Source organism: Muntiacus reevesi, chromosome 10 (assembly GCF_963930625.1).
Source record: "Muntiacus reevesi chromosome 10, mMunRee1.1, whole genome shotgun sequence".
Lineage (NCBI taxonomy): Eukaryota > Metazoa > Chordata > Mammalia > Artiodactyla > Cervidae > Muntiacus > Muntiacus reevesi.
Genome location: NC_089258.1, coordinates 72,925,420 through 72,940,329, shown reverse-complemented (window position 1 = coordinate 72,940,329; position 14,910 = coordinate 72,925,420). Strand labels below are relative to the sequence as shown.

At 41.0% G+C, this 14,910-nt stretch overlaps 1 protein-coding gene across 1 annotated transcript in view; it reads right to left on the bottom strand.

Annotated features, from left to right (window-relative positions):
- KCNU1 (potassium calcium-activated channel subfamily U member 1) overlaps positions 1-14,910 on the bottom strand; it is a 135,485-nt gene that overhangs the window by 80,450 nt on the left and 40,125 nt on the right. Inside the window, exons 11-16 of the mRNA XM_065947462.1 lie at positions 13,431-13,536; positions 12,098-12,180; positions 10,926-10,995; positions 9,528-9,680; positions 2,586-2,698; positions 2,130-2,198 (exon numbers count right to left, since the gene is read on the bottom strand). Coding sequence (XP_065803534.1) covers positions 2,130-2,198; positions 2,586-2,698; positions 9,528-9,680; positions 10,926-10,995; positions 12,098-12,180; positions 13,431-13,536 — 594 coding nt within the window. The remainder of the gene's footprint in view (positions 1-2,129; positions 2,199-2,585; positions 2,699-9,527; positions 9,681-10,925; positions 10,996-12,097; positions 12,181-13,430; positions 13,537-14,910) is intronic.

The following is a 14,910-nucleotide window of genomic DNA, read 5'->3' as shown; positions in this document are numbered from 1 at the left end:
ACTCTGAGGATTACCCAGGGCTTTTGCACATCCTAGAGTCTACTAAAGTGTATCAATTAGAAAAGAAAAGAAAAAGTGAGGAGAGATAGGTTTCCCCCTAGTTTTTCAATATGCCTGCCCAAAGCCCAGCATTGAGTTGCCCTGTTTTCATTCTGGGTAATGACTGTGGTGGATTTAGCACAGCTAGATGATCAGAAGAGCTCCGATCACATAAGTGCCCAGACTGAGTTCAGATTCTCCTTTGCCCCTTGGGTGTGGTGTGAGCTTGGGAAAACTATTGACCTTTTCTTAGATCCTCCTCCATAAAATGGAGCAAATAATTGTACCCTTCTGACAGCGTTGTTGTGAGGATTCGGGAGTTCATGTAAGTGAAGTGCTTATAGCAGTGTTGGTCAGGAACCAGCAATCATGTAAGACTGCTATTACCAATATCTTTGCCAAATCAGGATTTTATTCTTTTGATGCAACTCTAACTCTTTGGTGAGAAGCCAGAGTTAAATCTATGTTGGAGCAGGTGTCTCTCTCATTGGGGGGTAGATGTCTGCTAGGAAGTAAATAGCACCAGAACTTCTTGAATATATGTGGAACTTAGCTGCTCACTCCTGTTTCCAGTTCACAGGGTCCTAACAGTCACCCCAATAAAGCTGATAGGAATCTAGGATGTTAAATGTGGAAATGGTGTCAAGAGCACTTGGTATCAAGAGCAGTCGTTTCTGACTGCCAGTGAACAAAACCGACTCTATCATGGAGATTCAAAACCAGTTCACAGATTTGGGTTTTATAAGTGGTATTTTTGAATTCTATGTCTGTCTTTCACAAGTGGGGTTTTGAAATCTCTGTCTTTAAAACTTTGCAAATAATTCTGATGTATAATCCCAGTCGTTGAAGGACAAAGATGTCCAAACCCGATCAGAGTTAAAACCCTGATCAAGCTTCGGGCTGCTCTGAAACTCAAACTGCCCAGCCTGTGAAGTAAGACACCAACCTCTTCACTTGCATCTATTTCCAGCAGAAAGGGAACTTGGACATGGGTTTAGATTTTGAAATTTTCGTGAGCATGGTGCAATTGTTAAATAAAATGGAGCGACCAGAGAATCCCAGTCTCCACTCTCCTCAAGGACTTGCTTTGCGACATACCCCATTGAGTCCTTTTGCTCAGATACCTTCTACACTCTCTCTACCTGACACATTATTCCTTCTTTCTAACTTTCCAGATACTTAAACTGATGTCATTCAACATTACTGAATTTTTAAGAGTTTCCTATGATTCTAGGTTCCTGGTAATCGTCAGTCTCAGAGCTGGAAGTGATCCTAGGAATTCATTCACGTGACTTCCTCATTTTACAGGTGATGGACACTTCTCCAAGGCCACTGACCTGGCAAATCAGAATCAGGTTCTGAACCTAGTCTATTGATTCCAATTTAATTCAGAATTAAAGGAAGTTTTCCACTAAAAAAAAAAACTACACACAAGCCACCATGTTTGTTGTTTCCCATTGCATTTAAGCCCTGCTTTTTCTTGTTTTCCAGCATCTTTTATCTCTATATCATTGTGGCTGATTCTGGATTTTCTTTTTTTATTGTATTATCACTTCTCATACTTCTTATATTATCCTATTCTCATTTTCAGGAAATGCTTATGGTCTCATAAGGGTACCTCTTTCTTTCATCTACCTGATCAACAGCATACTTTGCCCTGTAGGTCAGTCAAATCCCCACTTTTTTTTTTTTCATATTTTTCAGATTAGTTTCTAAGGCTTGTGGGAACACCTTGATCACAAATAATTCTATTTCATGGTATGATCTACGGTCAAGCCTTACAAGATCTGGAAATATATTAAGAGGAAGAGATCTGGGAAAGTGATCCTGTCCTCTCTCTCTCCTGATCGTGAAGGACACTGGGGCAAGACCACCGCAACAGAGGCAAAGCCTTTGCCCACCCACTAGGGTAGCCTCTGGAACCCCAGTGCTCATAGACAGTATCAAATGCACCCCAGCTGCCCGGGTGCCTGAGAGGCCAGCTCTCACCACAGGGCCACAAGTTTAGTTACGGCTGTGTCTCTGCCGAAATCATAATCTGTAAAGAGTGTCCTCAAAGAATCTGAAGAGATCCCAAGCCTCACTGATACCAGTAATCGTGACAGGCGGACTTATACTCGATGGCGATCAGCATTAGGCGCATCTTCGTGAAGCAGAGCCTGGAGAGGAGAGGAGGAGGGGGAGGTGAGGCAGGACAGCAGGGCGTCGGCTCACAGTAACACGAAGGACGGATGCTGGCTGGGCTCTGTGCTGGGAGGACACCGCCCCCTCGGCGTGGGGAGGGCCTCTCAAACGGGAGACGTTCTCTGAACATTGGGACACTGGTGGAGAGTGAGTCCGCCCTGGAGTAACCCACAGCCAGGGAGTCAACGGGGACAGCATGAACCTGTCCCGCACGGACTGTAACCCCCGCCCAGGCAGCAGATGCTCCGACTTGCTCGTCCTTAGGCCTTCGGGACCTGCCACCAAACCTACAGCGAGCCCTCCGCGCGCCCTGGGGAGAGAGTGCATGCATGAAACCGAGGCGAGGTTCTCCCTGCACTTACTGGCAAGCGTCAGGAAAGCTCATCCCAGCAAAGTCATTGGAGAGACGTTGCGTCAGGATTTTGTTCTTCAGGCCTTTGCAGAAAAGCTTCTGCCAGGGCTCGTGAGGACAGATCTGGAACACACAGCCAGGCCACGGGAGGCAGGGTGACGTGGAGTTCAGGGCCTGCTAGTTCAAGCTGCGTGTTCTGCCCAGTACCAAACCAGTACCCGCTGGCATTCAGGACCCGGGAAGGAGATGTGTCAGGACTTCCCAGGTGGTCCAGGAGTTCAGACTTCTCCTTCCAATGCAGGAGGTGCGGGTTTGATCCCTGGTCAGGGAGCTAGGATCCCACCTGACTTGTGGCCAAAAAAACCAACACATAAACAACAGGAGCAACAGTGTAGCAAACTCAGTAAAGATTTTCAAATGGTCCATATAAAAAAAAATTTCTTTAAATGAAAAGAAAGGAGTTTTGTCCTCATGATTAACTGGACAAATTTTCAAGGAAGAACTAAAACTCCATCATATATCTCAATGCTTCCCAGAACGAACAGAAAGCATCATGATTTAATCATGCCTCTTGCTAGAAATGAATTCTTATTCCAGTTATTTCAGCAGGTAGACTGGTCTTTGAGTCAGGAACAATAAGATGGGAAGTGGAATGTGGAATCTGACTTACCTCCTCCTAGATATGACTGTTTAAGATATATTTAAATATATATATATATATATATATATATATATATATATATTAGTTTCCTACTCACTGACTAATCATATGCCACAAGGATGAAAATAGTGATGACATTTGCTCAGGATCAGAACCCTTCTTGGTTCAAATAAACTCAAAAAGCTGTCCCAATGCTTGGACATGACAACGTAAAAATCAAGGACAGCAGCAGGTTTCTAGACAAAGGGGGATGTGATGGAAGGATTTCTCTGTCTCTCAGAAAAAGCTAAATGCTGTCTCATTTGTGCAAGACCCCCTGGGATTCTGTTTTTCTCTATCTGCATCATCCTCTTCTTCCTTCCCCTGCAGCCATGAGAATCACCACCACACTGCTCTGAGCAGGACAGGCCCCTTAAAGCCCAGAATCTCCGATGAAGCCTGGAATTTCTAGGAACTATGAAACACCTTGGCACTGGAGAGTTAAGGCCAGCCCAGAAACATGCCTCAGATGGCCATCTTGTGGTTTAGGAAGAAAAAAACAAAAAGAAACAGATGAACAAAAAAATTCTGCCCTGCTAAAAAGGACCACTTCTTTCCAGCCTACCTCATCCGAGTCCCAAGCTGCAGGCTCTCCTGCATTTTCCCATTTTCTTTTATTTTTTAAATTACTGTTATGATTGGCTTCACTGGGTCTTCACTGTGGTGGACGAGCTCTCTCTCGTGGGTGCATGAGGGTCTCTAGTTTTAGTGCACAGGCACAACCTGGGAGTATTAGTCCCCTGACCAGGGACTGAACCTGCATCCCCTGCATTGGAAGATGGATTCTTAACCACTGGACCACCAGGAAGTCCCCTCCCACTTTCTTAAAATCCTTTAGTGAGGAAGGCTCACCTCCTTGTGCAGGTCAGGCCACGATTTAAGTCCTCATTGACTACAGAACCTGGCTTAGTGCTGCCAACCCAAAGGTTCCAGTTTTTGCAAGAAAGTAAAACTCTGATGGCTTGGCAGGTACAGAATCTGCCTGCAATGCAGGAGACATGAGACGCGGGTTTGATCCCTGGGTCAGGAATATTTCCTGGAGGAAGAAAGGGCAACCCACTCCAGTATTCTTGCCTAGAAAATCCCATGGACAGAGGAGGCTGGTGGGCTACAGTCCACGAGGTCACAAAGAATTGGACACCACTGAGTACATGGCCCAAAAAATAACCATAGACATGAAGGTTTCTTGAGTCATTTTTTTTTTTTAATCAGAAAAAGAAACAGGAAGACAAGATAGATTTGGGATTTGGATAATAGACTCAGTGAGTTCAAGTAAATCAGTTGGATTAAATCTAATCCAAATTTAAGTTTAAGGCAATGCTCTGTGCCTAGAACCAACCAGAATGCTACTCAGACTACAGTTTCTCAGCATATAATCAAAATAAATCAGTAGAGTCAGAATATGTGGCACTGACCCAAGGCTTTCTTTTCTAACCTGACTGCTCAGAAGTTTTACAAATATTAACTGAATACCTGGGAAAAATCAGGTCACAAGTAGATCGCAGGCTAAGTGGCTTCAGTCCTGCCCAAGTCTTTGCAACCCCATGGACTGCAGCCCGCCAGGCTCCTCTGTCCATGGGATTCTCCAGGCAAGAGCACTGGGGTGGGGTGCCATGCCCTCCTCCAGGGGATCTTCTCATGCGGGGATCAAAGCCGCATCTCATGTCTCCTGCATTGGCAGGCGGGTTCTTTACCACTAGTGCCATCTGGGAAGCCTCATCTCCTTATATTCACAGAAGGAATTCTGTGGTTTCCAGTGAGCATTTTGCTGGTCAGAGCATCTTTTGAATCTTTCACTTCTTTTGCTTTTTCTTTACAGTACTGGAGAAGGGACCAGAAAAGGAATGCCAACTTTTTAACATTTATTTGAAAAAAGGAAATAAAGTGCAAAGAGAAGTCATAAAGAAAATTGAGCATAAGAAGAGTCAAATGTGGATGCATAAATAGATGGAGAGAAAGGTCACTCTCTGGAGAAACGTTGAGTTTTCCAGACCCAGCTGAGTGTTAAGAATATCTTTCCTGGAGCGCTTCATGGGGATGGCATTTGGAAGGCCATGCTATGTGCTATCATATTTCATCCCGGTAGTCCATTGAGTCATTTAATTTGTCTCAAGCAAAGGTATCAAAAGACCTGATGTGGGAGACTGGGAGTAGGTATTCAACAGCCAGAGGCAGAGGGCGCAGGAGTAAGACTGCAAGTCAGACAATTCTCTGTCTGCTACTCATCAACTTCTTATACAGTCAACTAGTTAGCTTCCACAACTGGGATATTCCCTTGAAATACTGAGAGAAACATCAGTTCAATTCAGTCACTTAGTCCTATCCAATTCTTTGTGACTCCCTGGACTGTAGCACGCCAGGGCTCACTGTCCATCACCAACTCCCAGAGCTCAAACTCATGTCCATTGAGTTGGTGATGCCATCCAACCATCTCATCCTCTGTCGTACCCTTCTCCTCCTGCCTTCAATCTTTCCCAGAATCATGTCTTTTCCAATGAGTCAGTTCTTTGCATCAGGTGGCCAAAGTATTCAGGCTTCAGCTTCATCATCAGTCCTTCCAATGAACATTCAGGATTGTTTTCCTTTAGGGTTGACTGATTGGATCTCCTTGCAGTTCAAGGGGCTCTCAAGAGTCTTCTCCAACACCACAGTTCAAAAGCATCAATTCTTCTGTGCTCAGCTTTCTTTATAATCCAAATCTCACATCCATACATGGCTACTGGAAAAATCACAGCCTTGACTAGATGGACCTTTGATAGGCAAAGTAATTTAATATGCTATCTAGGTTGGTCATATATTTCTTCCAAGGAGCAAGCATCTTTTAATTTCATGGCTGCAGTCATCATCTGCAGGTATTTTGGAGCCCAAGAAAAGAAAGTCTGTCACTGTTTCCACTGTTTCCGCATCTATTTGCCATGAAGTGATGGGACCAGATGTCATGATCTTCATTTTCTGAATGTAGAGTTCTAAGGCAGTTTTTAAGTCTTCTCTTTCACCTCCTCAAGAGGCTCTTTAGTTCCTCTTCACTTTCTGCCATGAGGGTGGTGTCATATACATATCTGAGGTTATTGATATTTCTCCTTGCAATCTTGATTCCAGCTTGTGCTTCATCCAATCTGGCATTTCGCATGGTGTACTCTGCATATAAGTTAAATAAGCAGGGAGACAATACAGAGCATTGACATATTCTTTCCCAATTTGAAACAAGTCTGTTGTTCCATGTCTGGTTCTAATTGTTGCTTCTTGACCTGCATACAGATTTCTCAGGAGGCAGGTCACATGGTCTGGTATTCCCATCTCTTTCAGAATTTTCCACAATTCGTTGCGATCCACACAGTCAAAGGCTTTGGCATAGTCAATAAAGTAGAAGTAGATGTTTTTCTGGAACTCTCTTGCTTTTCTGATGATCCAGTGGATGTTGGCAACTTGATTTCTGGTTCCTCTGTCTTTTATAAATCCAGCTGGAACATCTGGAAGTTCTTGGTTCACATACTATTGAAGCCTAGCTTGGAGAATTTTGAGCATTACTTTACTAGCATGTGAGATGAGTGCAATTGTGCAGTAGTTTGAACATTCTTTAGCATTGGAATGAAAATTGATCTTTTTCAGTCCTATGGCCACTGCTCAGCTTTTCCAAATTTGCTGGCATATTGAGTGCAGCACTTTCACAGCATCATCTTTTAGGATTTGAAATAGCTCAGCAGGAATTCTATCACCTTCACTAGCTTTGTTCCTTGTGATGTTTCCTAAGATCTGCTTGACTTCACATTCCAGGATGTCTGGCTCTAGGTGAGTGGCCACACCATCATGTTTATCTGGGTCATAAAGATCTTTTTTATATAGTTCTTCATGTATTCTTGCCACCTCTTCTTAATATCTTATCCTTCTGTGAGGCCTATACTTTTTCTGTCCTTTATTGTGTCCGTATTTGCATGAAATGTTCCCTTGATATCTCTAATTTTCTTGAAGAGATCTCTAGTCTTTCCCATTCTACTGTTTTCCTCTATTCCTTTTCACTGATTGCTGAGGAAGGTTTTCTCATCTCTCCTTGCTATTCTTTGGAACTCTGCATTCAGATGGGTATATCTTTCCTTTTCTCCTTTGCCTTTCCCTTCTCTTCTTTTCCCAGGTGTTTGTAAGGTCTCCTCAGACAAGCATTTTGCCATTTTGCATTTCTTTTTCTTGGAGATGGCTTTGATCACTGACTCCTGTACAATGTCAGGAACCTCCATCCAGAGTTCTTCAGGCACTCTGTCTATCAGATCTAATCCCTTGCGTCTATTTGTCACTTCCACTGTATAATCATAAGGGATTTGATTTAGGTCATACCTGAATGGTCTAGTGGTTTCCCCTAGTTCCTTCAATTTCAGTCTGAATTTTGCAATAAGGAGTTCATGATCTGAGCCACAGTCAGCTCCTGGTCTTGTTTTTGCTGACTGTATAGGACTTCTCCATCTTTGACTGCAAAGGATATAATCAATCTGATTTTGGTGTTGAATATCTGGAGATGTCCATGATTAGAGTCTCTTGTGTTGTTGGAAGAGGGTGTTTGCTATGACCAGGGCATCCCCTTGACAAAACTCTGTTAGCCTTTGCCTTGCTTCATTTTGTGCCTCAAGGCCAAGCTTGCCTATTACTTCAGGTGTCTCTTGACTTCCTACTTTTGCATTCCAGTCCCCTATGATGAAAAGGACATCTTTTTAGGGTTTTAGTTCTAGAAGGTCTTTTAGGTCTTCATAGAACCGTTCAACTTCAGATTCTTCGACATTAGTGGTTGGGGCATAGAGTTGGATTACTGTGATACTGAATGGTTTGCTTTGGAAATGAACAGAGATCGTTCTGTCACTTTTGAGACTGCACCTAAGTACTGCATTTTGGAGTCTTTTGTTGACTCTGAGGGCTACTCCATTTCTTCTAAGAGATTCTTGCCCACAGTAGTACACGTTATGGTAATCTGAATTAAATTTGCGCATTCCACTCCATTTTAGTTCACTGATTCCTAAAATGTTGATATTTACACTTGCCATCTCCTGTTTGACCACTTCCAATTTACCTTGATTCATGGAGCTAACATTCAGATTCCTATGCAGTATTGCTCTTTACAACATCAGACTTTACTTCCATCACCAGTCACATCCACAACTGGGCATGGTTTTCACTTTGGCTCCACTTCTTCATTCTTTCTGGAGTTATCTCTCCAGTCTCCTCCAGTAGCATACTGGGCACCAACCAGCCTGGGAAGTTTATCTTTCAGGGTCAATCTTTTTTGCCTTTTCATACTGTTCATGGGGTTCTCAAGGCAAGAATACTGAAGTGGTTTGCCATTCCCTTCTCCAGTGGACCACGTTTTGTCAGACTCTCCACCATGACCCGTCCATCATGGGTGGCCCTACATGGCATGGCTCATAGTTTCATTGAGTTAGACAAGGCTGTGGTCCATGTGATCAGTTTGTTTAGCTTTCTGTGACTGAAACATCATGTATTTAAAATGTATGATGCACAGTATGCATTCAACATGTGGCTAGTATTATTATTGCTGCACAGAACACCCCAAAATAGTCTGTAAAATTAAATGTTAATGATTATTTGTATAATTGTTTCTCTGATGAAAATAATTATTTCTTATTGTCCATTAGTTTGTATTTAACTTATATGTTAATATGTGAAATCTCCACTAATAAGTTTTATTCTATATTTTCATCTTTAGTAACTCAAAGTGCTTCTACATTTATGAATACATTTAGATTCATAACATCATGGAGTGCAAGGAGGAAGCAGAGTTACGGTTCTATTTTGCAGGTAAATATTTTTAGGCAAGGGTTTCCCCAGTGGCTCAGCAGCAAAGAATTCATCTGTCAATGCAGGAGATGCAGGTTCGATCCCTGGGTCAGGAAGATCCCCTGGGGAAGGAAATGGCAATCCACTCCAGGATTCTTGTCTGGAGAATCCCATGGCCAGAGGAGCCTTGTGGGCTACAGTCCACGGGGTGGGAAAAAAATAGTCAGACATGACATAGTGACTAAACAACAATAATAGTTTTTGGGAAAGAATCAGATAAACAACTTCTTTAAGGTCAGTGCAGTGCCTGGGACTTCAATCCACATCTCTCAATCCCTTCTCAGCTTAAGTAGAAGCCAAATCTCATTTCTCAGGGCCTTCTTGCCTTCCTCAATTTTTATTTTCTATATCTGATCTTAAATTTAGGAGGACGTGGGGACAGAGCCAAGATTCAACATCAGTTTACAAGGTTACCTTCTTGTTTTGCTCAACAAATAGAGACGTCAGGAAGGTGCACAAGCCTGGCACCAAGCAGCCCTGGGCGATGAATCCAAGCTTTAGTTCAGCAAAGCAGATGATGTTGTCACCAGTGTTCCAGTTCCAGCTGGGGATCTTTGGCAGAAAGGCCTATTTCAGGGTAGAAAGTAAGAGAAACGTATCATGGACACAGAAAATAAGCTAGTAACAAGCTAGTGGGCTCTCAGTGGGTAAAGAGAGGGCGTGACAAGACAGGGGCAGGGAATTCTCTTCACACCAACTGCTACATATAAAGTAGATGAGCAACAAGGATATGCAGTACAGCAGAGTGAAATATACCCATTATTCTGAAATAACTTTAAATGGAGTGTAATCTATAAAAAAAAAAGTGAATCACGACATCATTTCACAACATATACAAATACTGAATGTTGTACACCTGAAACCAATATGACATTTTACATCAACTGTACTTCAAAAAAACAAAGTACTGCTGTCTACTTCTCCCTTTAGATTTTTTCACATTTGCTTCATAAATTTAGGTCCTCCTATGACTCATGGGGTTGCAAAGAGTCAGACACAACTGAGTGACTGAACTGAACTGAACTGATGTTGGTGTCATAAATATTTACAAATGTTATATCTTCTTGCTGGATTGACCCCTTTATCATATGCAATGCTCTTCTTTTAATTTGATTAGAGTCTTTGTTTTAAAGTCTATCTTGTCTGATACAGGTATAGCTTCTTCAGATTTATTTTGTTTTCCATTGGTACGTGATATACTTTTCCATCCCCTCATTTTCAGTCTTGTGTGTGTCCTTATTTCTCCTTTTCATTAGCCTTTTTTCCCTCTGAGGTTTAATCTTGTTCTTTTCTTTGAAACATATTCTTCTGTTTCTTCCTTTTATTTGACTCTCTGTGTTGCCTTCTATGCATTAGATGAAATAGCCATCTCTCCCAGTTTTGAATGAGTGGACTTGTGCAGTAGATGAATCTCATTGTTCAACCTTGCCTCAGGCCTTGGTTGTCTCTCAAACCTTTGTCATTGTCCAACCTGCCTACTTATTTTAGTGGTGCTCAGTATTTAAGGCTGTGTCAAGACCTGTCAGAGACCCAAATGGAAGGATCTGAGTCAGCGTCTAAATTCAGGATGACCGGATTCCAGACCATCAGGTCGCTTTTAAAGTATATAAACATAACTCTTGCCACATTGACATTTTTATGTGATTAATAATCTTAATGAGACTCCCAATTTCACCTACTACTGGCAAAATCCTTTTGTGTGTAGACCCACTAGAAAGTAGTAAGTTCATACATTACTTGGAGGAGCTAAGGTTCATCTAGGTCCGTAGACCCAAACAGGAGGAGACTGAACAGGCTATGATGTTGCAGTACCTTGTTATGGGACTGAAGTATCTGTATGATGACCCTGGTGTTAGGGTAATAGTTCTTGATAGAGAGCACCCTACACAAATAACAAATATTCTCATTAGTGAAGTGCCATGTCTAACATCTTTGTAATATAATTCAATACACAGTTAAACTGATGTGTGCCTAAGTACAGGAAACGTATGTATTACAAAGATCTTTGTTATGATCTTTAACAGCACACACGTGGAAGAATACTATGATTTTAGTGACTTAGCAAATTATATCTACGGTAAGGTCAGCTCTTGGTATTAAGAGACTGTGGTCATCTGGGACCAATTCTTACGGAGGAATTTTCATACATTGTAGCTTTCAAACTCAAACACATTAATTTAAAAAAAAAATTTTAAAAAATAAAATAGGGACCGAATTGCTGTCTATCATTGAAGTAGCTCATAGACTGTCTAACACAACTTTCTCAAAACAACTTTTACAAAATAAAACATTAAGATCCTTCTCATATTTACTGCATAGCGCAAGTTTCTCAGGCTTCCCTTGCTTTTTGTAGAGTCACCTTCAGCTATATACATTTATTTTGCTCTGAGGGCCAACAGGTTATGTGGGTTAGGTACAATGGCATTGCCATCACAATGATCATTTAAATATCTTACCACAAATTAAGCTCCTGCTCATGGATAGTTCAGTTCAGGATGGTAACACTATCCATAGCCATCTTGAAAATATGGCCAAGAGTCAAAAGTGCACCATACTGAACCACACACAACTTTTCACTAAGACTCCTAGCAAAAACCCCAGTAAATAAAGTCTCTGAATAAGGTTCACAAACCATACATGCTGTCTTTATTTTTGAGGTGACATTAGTGAGAAAGGCGCTATCTGAACAGTTTATCGGTTATCTGCATGTTGGCTTTTTAAATTTACACAGCTGTTATTCATCTAGAACTCCAGGAAAGTGAGTGGAAAAGCACATCAACATACGGGAAACTCTATTTTGATTTCCTTTTTTCATATATCTGCTGTCTCTGGGGGCAAAAAATAAGGCAGAAACCTGGAATACGATGAATCCTCTGTGCTATGATAGATGACACCTGTTTAGTCCTATGTACTGGGTTTTATTTTAAAGGAGAGAAAATGAAGACCAGGATCTGAACATATAAGACACAGCACCGGCTTCTTACCTCATAATGTTTGAAGAGTCTTCAGCATGCGAATCACTGCACAGGGGGTTGGCTATGATCAGGCACGCTTCTGCAGAGTCCACCTATTCTTCAAGATGAAACAGCAGTCACCTCGTTAATTGCATGGGCAACGCTTGCCTGTTCCCATTTGGGGTTTTCTTAGGGTTCTGTCACCTGGAACATGCTCAGTCACCCAGTCGTGTCTTGACTCTTTGTAACCCCATGGATGGTAGCCCACAAGGCTCCTCTGTCCTTGGAGCTTCCCAGGCCAGAATAGTGGAGTAGGTGGCCCCGGAGTAGAAGACCCCTACTCCAGGGATCTTCCCAAACCAGGAACTGAACCTGCGTACCGTGCATCTCCTGCATAACAGGTAGATTCTTTCTCACTGAGCCACCCAGGCAGCCCATGGTTTTGTCATAGAATTCCAACAAGAAAGAGAGCACACTCGAGAAGGACTGGTGATAAGGATATCTGAGAGAGGCACCTTAGATGGATCAGGGTCCCCGACACAGATGCAGATTGCTTTAAAATGGGAATAGTGCATAGTGATATTTTTCCTATCATCCAAAAACATCAATTTATGAGCAGTGATGAACGATAAGACCTTTTAAGCAATTGCATGAGCAATAAGACCATTTAAGCAATTGCCTTTCAGGTTAGAAAAAAAAAATTACTGAAGAGGTTCTTATCCCAAGTTGCAGGGATGAGAAAGATTATTTTGCCTGTGTCAGTTTTTGCTTCAATTCTTTGTGTTGACTCCATAGATATCTGATTTAAAAACTGAAGCTTTTGGTATATGTGATTCTTTGAAACCTAAAACATGAAAGGATGCTGGCCTTGATCTAAAATGAAAGATGTCTAGAGGGTGTGTATCTGTCTTAGTCTCAGCTTAAATGTGATCTCTGCTATCTTCATTCATGCCCTTTCAATCAGAGGGCTTATCAGTGTGTTTAGGAGAGGTTGGTGAAAGCTGACAGACTCTTAGAAATCTGTCATCTGGTAAGAATCCTACTTGGACAGAAACACTTCTGCTATCCACAATTTTTCCAGATCTATTAGAATGATAAAATAAAACTGCTGTAGATAGAGATTTCAGTGAAATAAAAAATTAAAATATAAGTGTATGTAAACAGTGAGGTCAGCTTGGTATTTGTCAAGAAGGATTTGAAGGTCAATTGCTAACACTTCCTCTATGATCAGTTTTTTAAGTTGAAGAAGTCATATATCCCCCAGTTAAGAGTTTGGAGTAATACCTTTGGGAAGAGCAACGCGCTATCATCTTAACTGCTGCAGCTTAGGGAAACGACAAGGAGGAAAAGAACTAGATCTTACCGCAACTCGCCTCAGATCCTCCCACTTCAGTGCAGACCCAGAAACAAAGGTTGTATAGGCCATGTGGCACTTAAATATGGTTTCCAATTCCAACGAAGGAAGGACCCTGGACAAAGGAGGCCATGTCAAAGATGGAAAAAGAAGAGTGGCTTTGGTTTAGAGACTATTATTTAGTGCATTTAATAAAAACCCTAATACTCTTGGAAAATATCCATCCACCATTATTAATCCCCATGCTCAAGTGATGTTGATCCCATTAGCCTAAATCTAGGAATGAGTCTGAAGCTCAGGTACATCAATCATAGTGGTGTAAAAAATGCAAATTGAATGAATGCCAAAAAAAAGAAGGAATTACTAAGAACAAGGAGTTCAGGATCAGATGAGAATATTTCAATTATTCAAAAAGACATAGCATTTTAAAACAACTAAATGAAATAGTTTATAAATATGTAAACATTTTAACAAAACTGGACAGACAAATAGATGAATCTGCCACTGTAATAAAATATCTCAATGCATATCTCTCAATTATTGACAGATCAAAGGGGAAAATGATAATCAAGTTTGATATTTATAAATTCTGCAAACAACTTTAGAACATTTTTCATTTTGACTGAGGCAAGATTAACAATTAAAATTGTAAAACATTTAGTGAATCTGCCTGTAATGTGGGAGACCTGAGTTTGATCCCTGGGTTGGGAAGATCCCCTGAAGATGGGAAAGGCTACCCACTCCAGTATTCTGGCCCGGAGAATTCCATTGACTGTATAGCTCATGGGATCGCAAACAGTCAGATACAACTGAGTGACTTTCACTTTTTCACTTTAGGGTATGACATGATTTAATAGATGTATATACTGTGAAAGACTCCTCCCATTGAGTCAATTAACACATCCATCACACCTCACACATTTACCTTTTGTGGGGGTGATGACATTTAAATTCTACTCTCTTAGCAAATTTCAATTATACAATAGTGTTATCAACTATGGTCACCATGTTTTATGTTAGATCCTCAGACTTTATTCATCTTAAAACTGAAAGTGTGTACCCTTTTACCAAATCTCTCCCTATTTCTCCCAATTTCCAACCCTTGGCAAACCATCTCTCCACTTTGTTTGCAAGGATAACTTTTTTTTAGATTTCAGACATAAGTGACAACATGTTCTAATTTAACAATATGGATGAACGGAAGATTAATATACACAAGTCAATTTGCTTTATAATACCAAAAGCAAACAACTAGAAAATACAATTAATAAGACACTTCTTCCAATAGTATCAGAAAATATCAATTACCTATAAAATATATGTCATATACATTTATTACAATATAAATATGTAAAATTATATAATATATAAAGAACATCAGCAAGCTAGGAAATTTTGCAATATTATTAAGAAACACTAATCGAGAACTACATAAATAGATAACCATTATATAGTCAGTTAGACATTGTAACACAAAGAAGTAAATTTT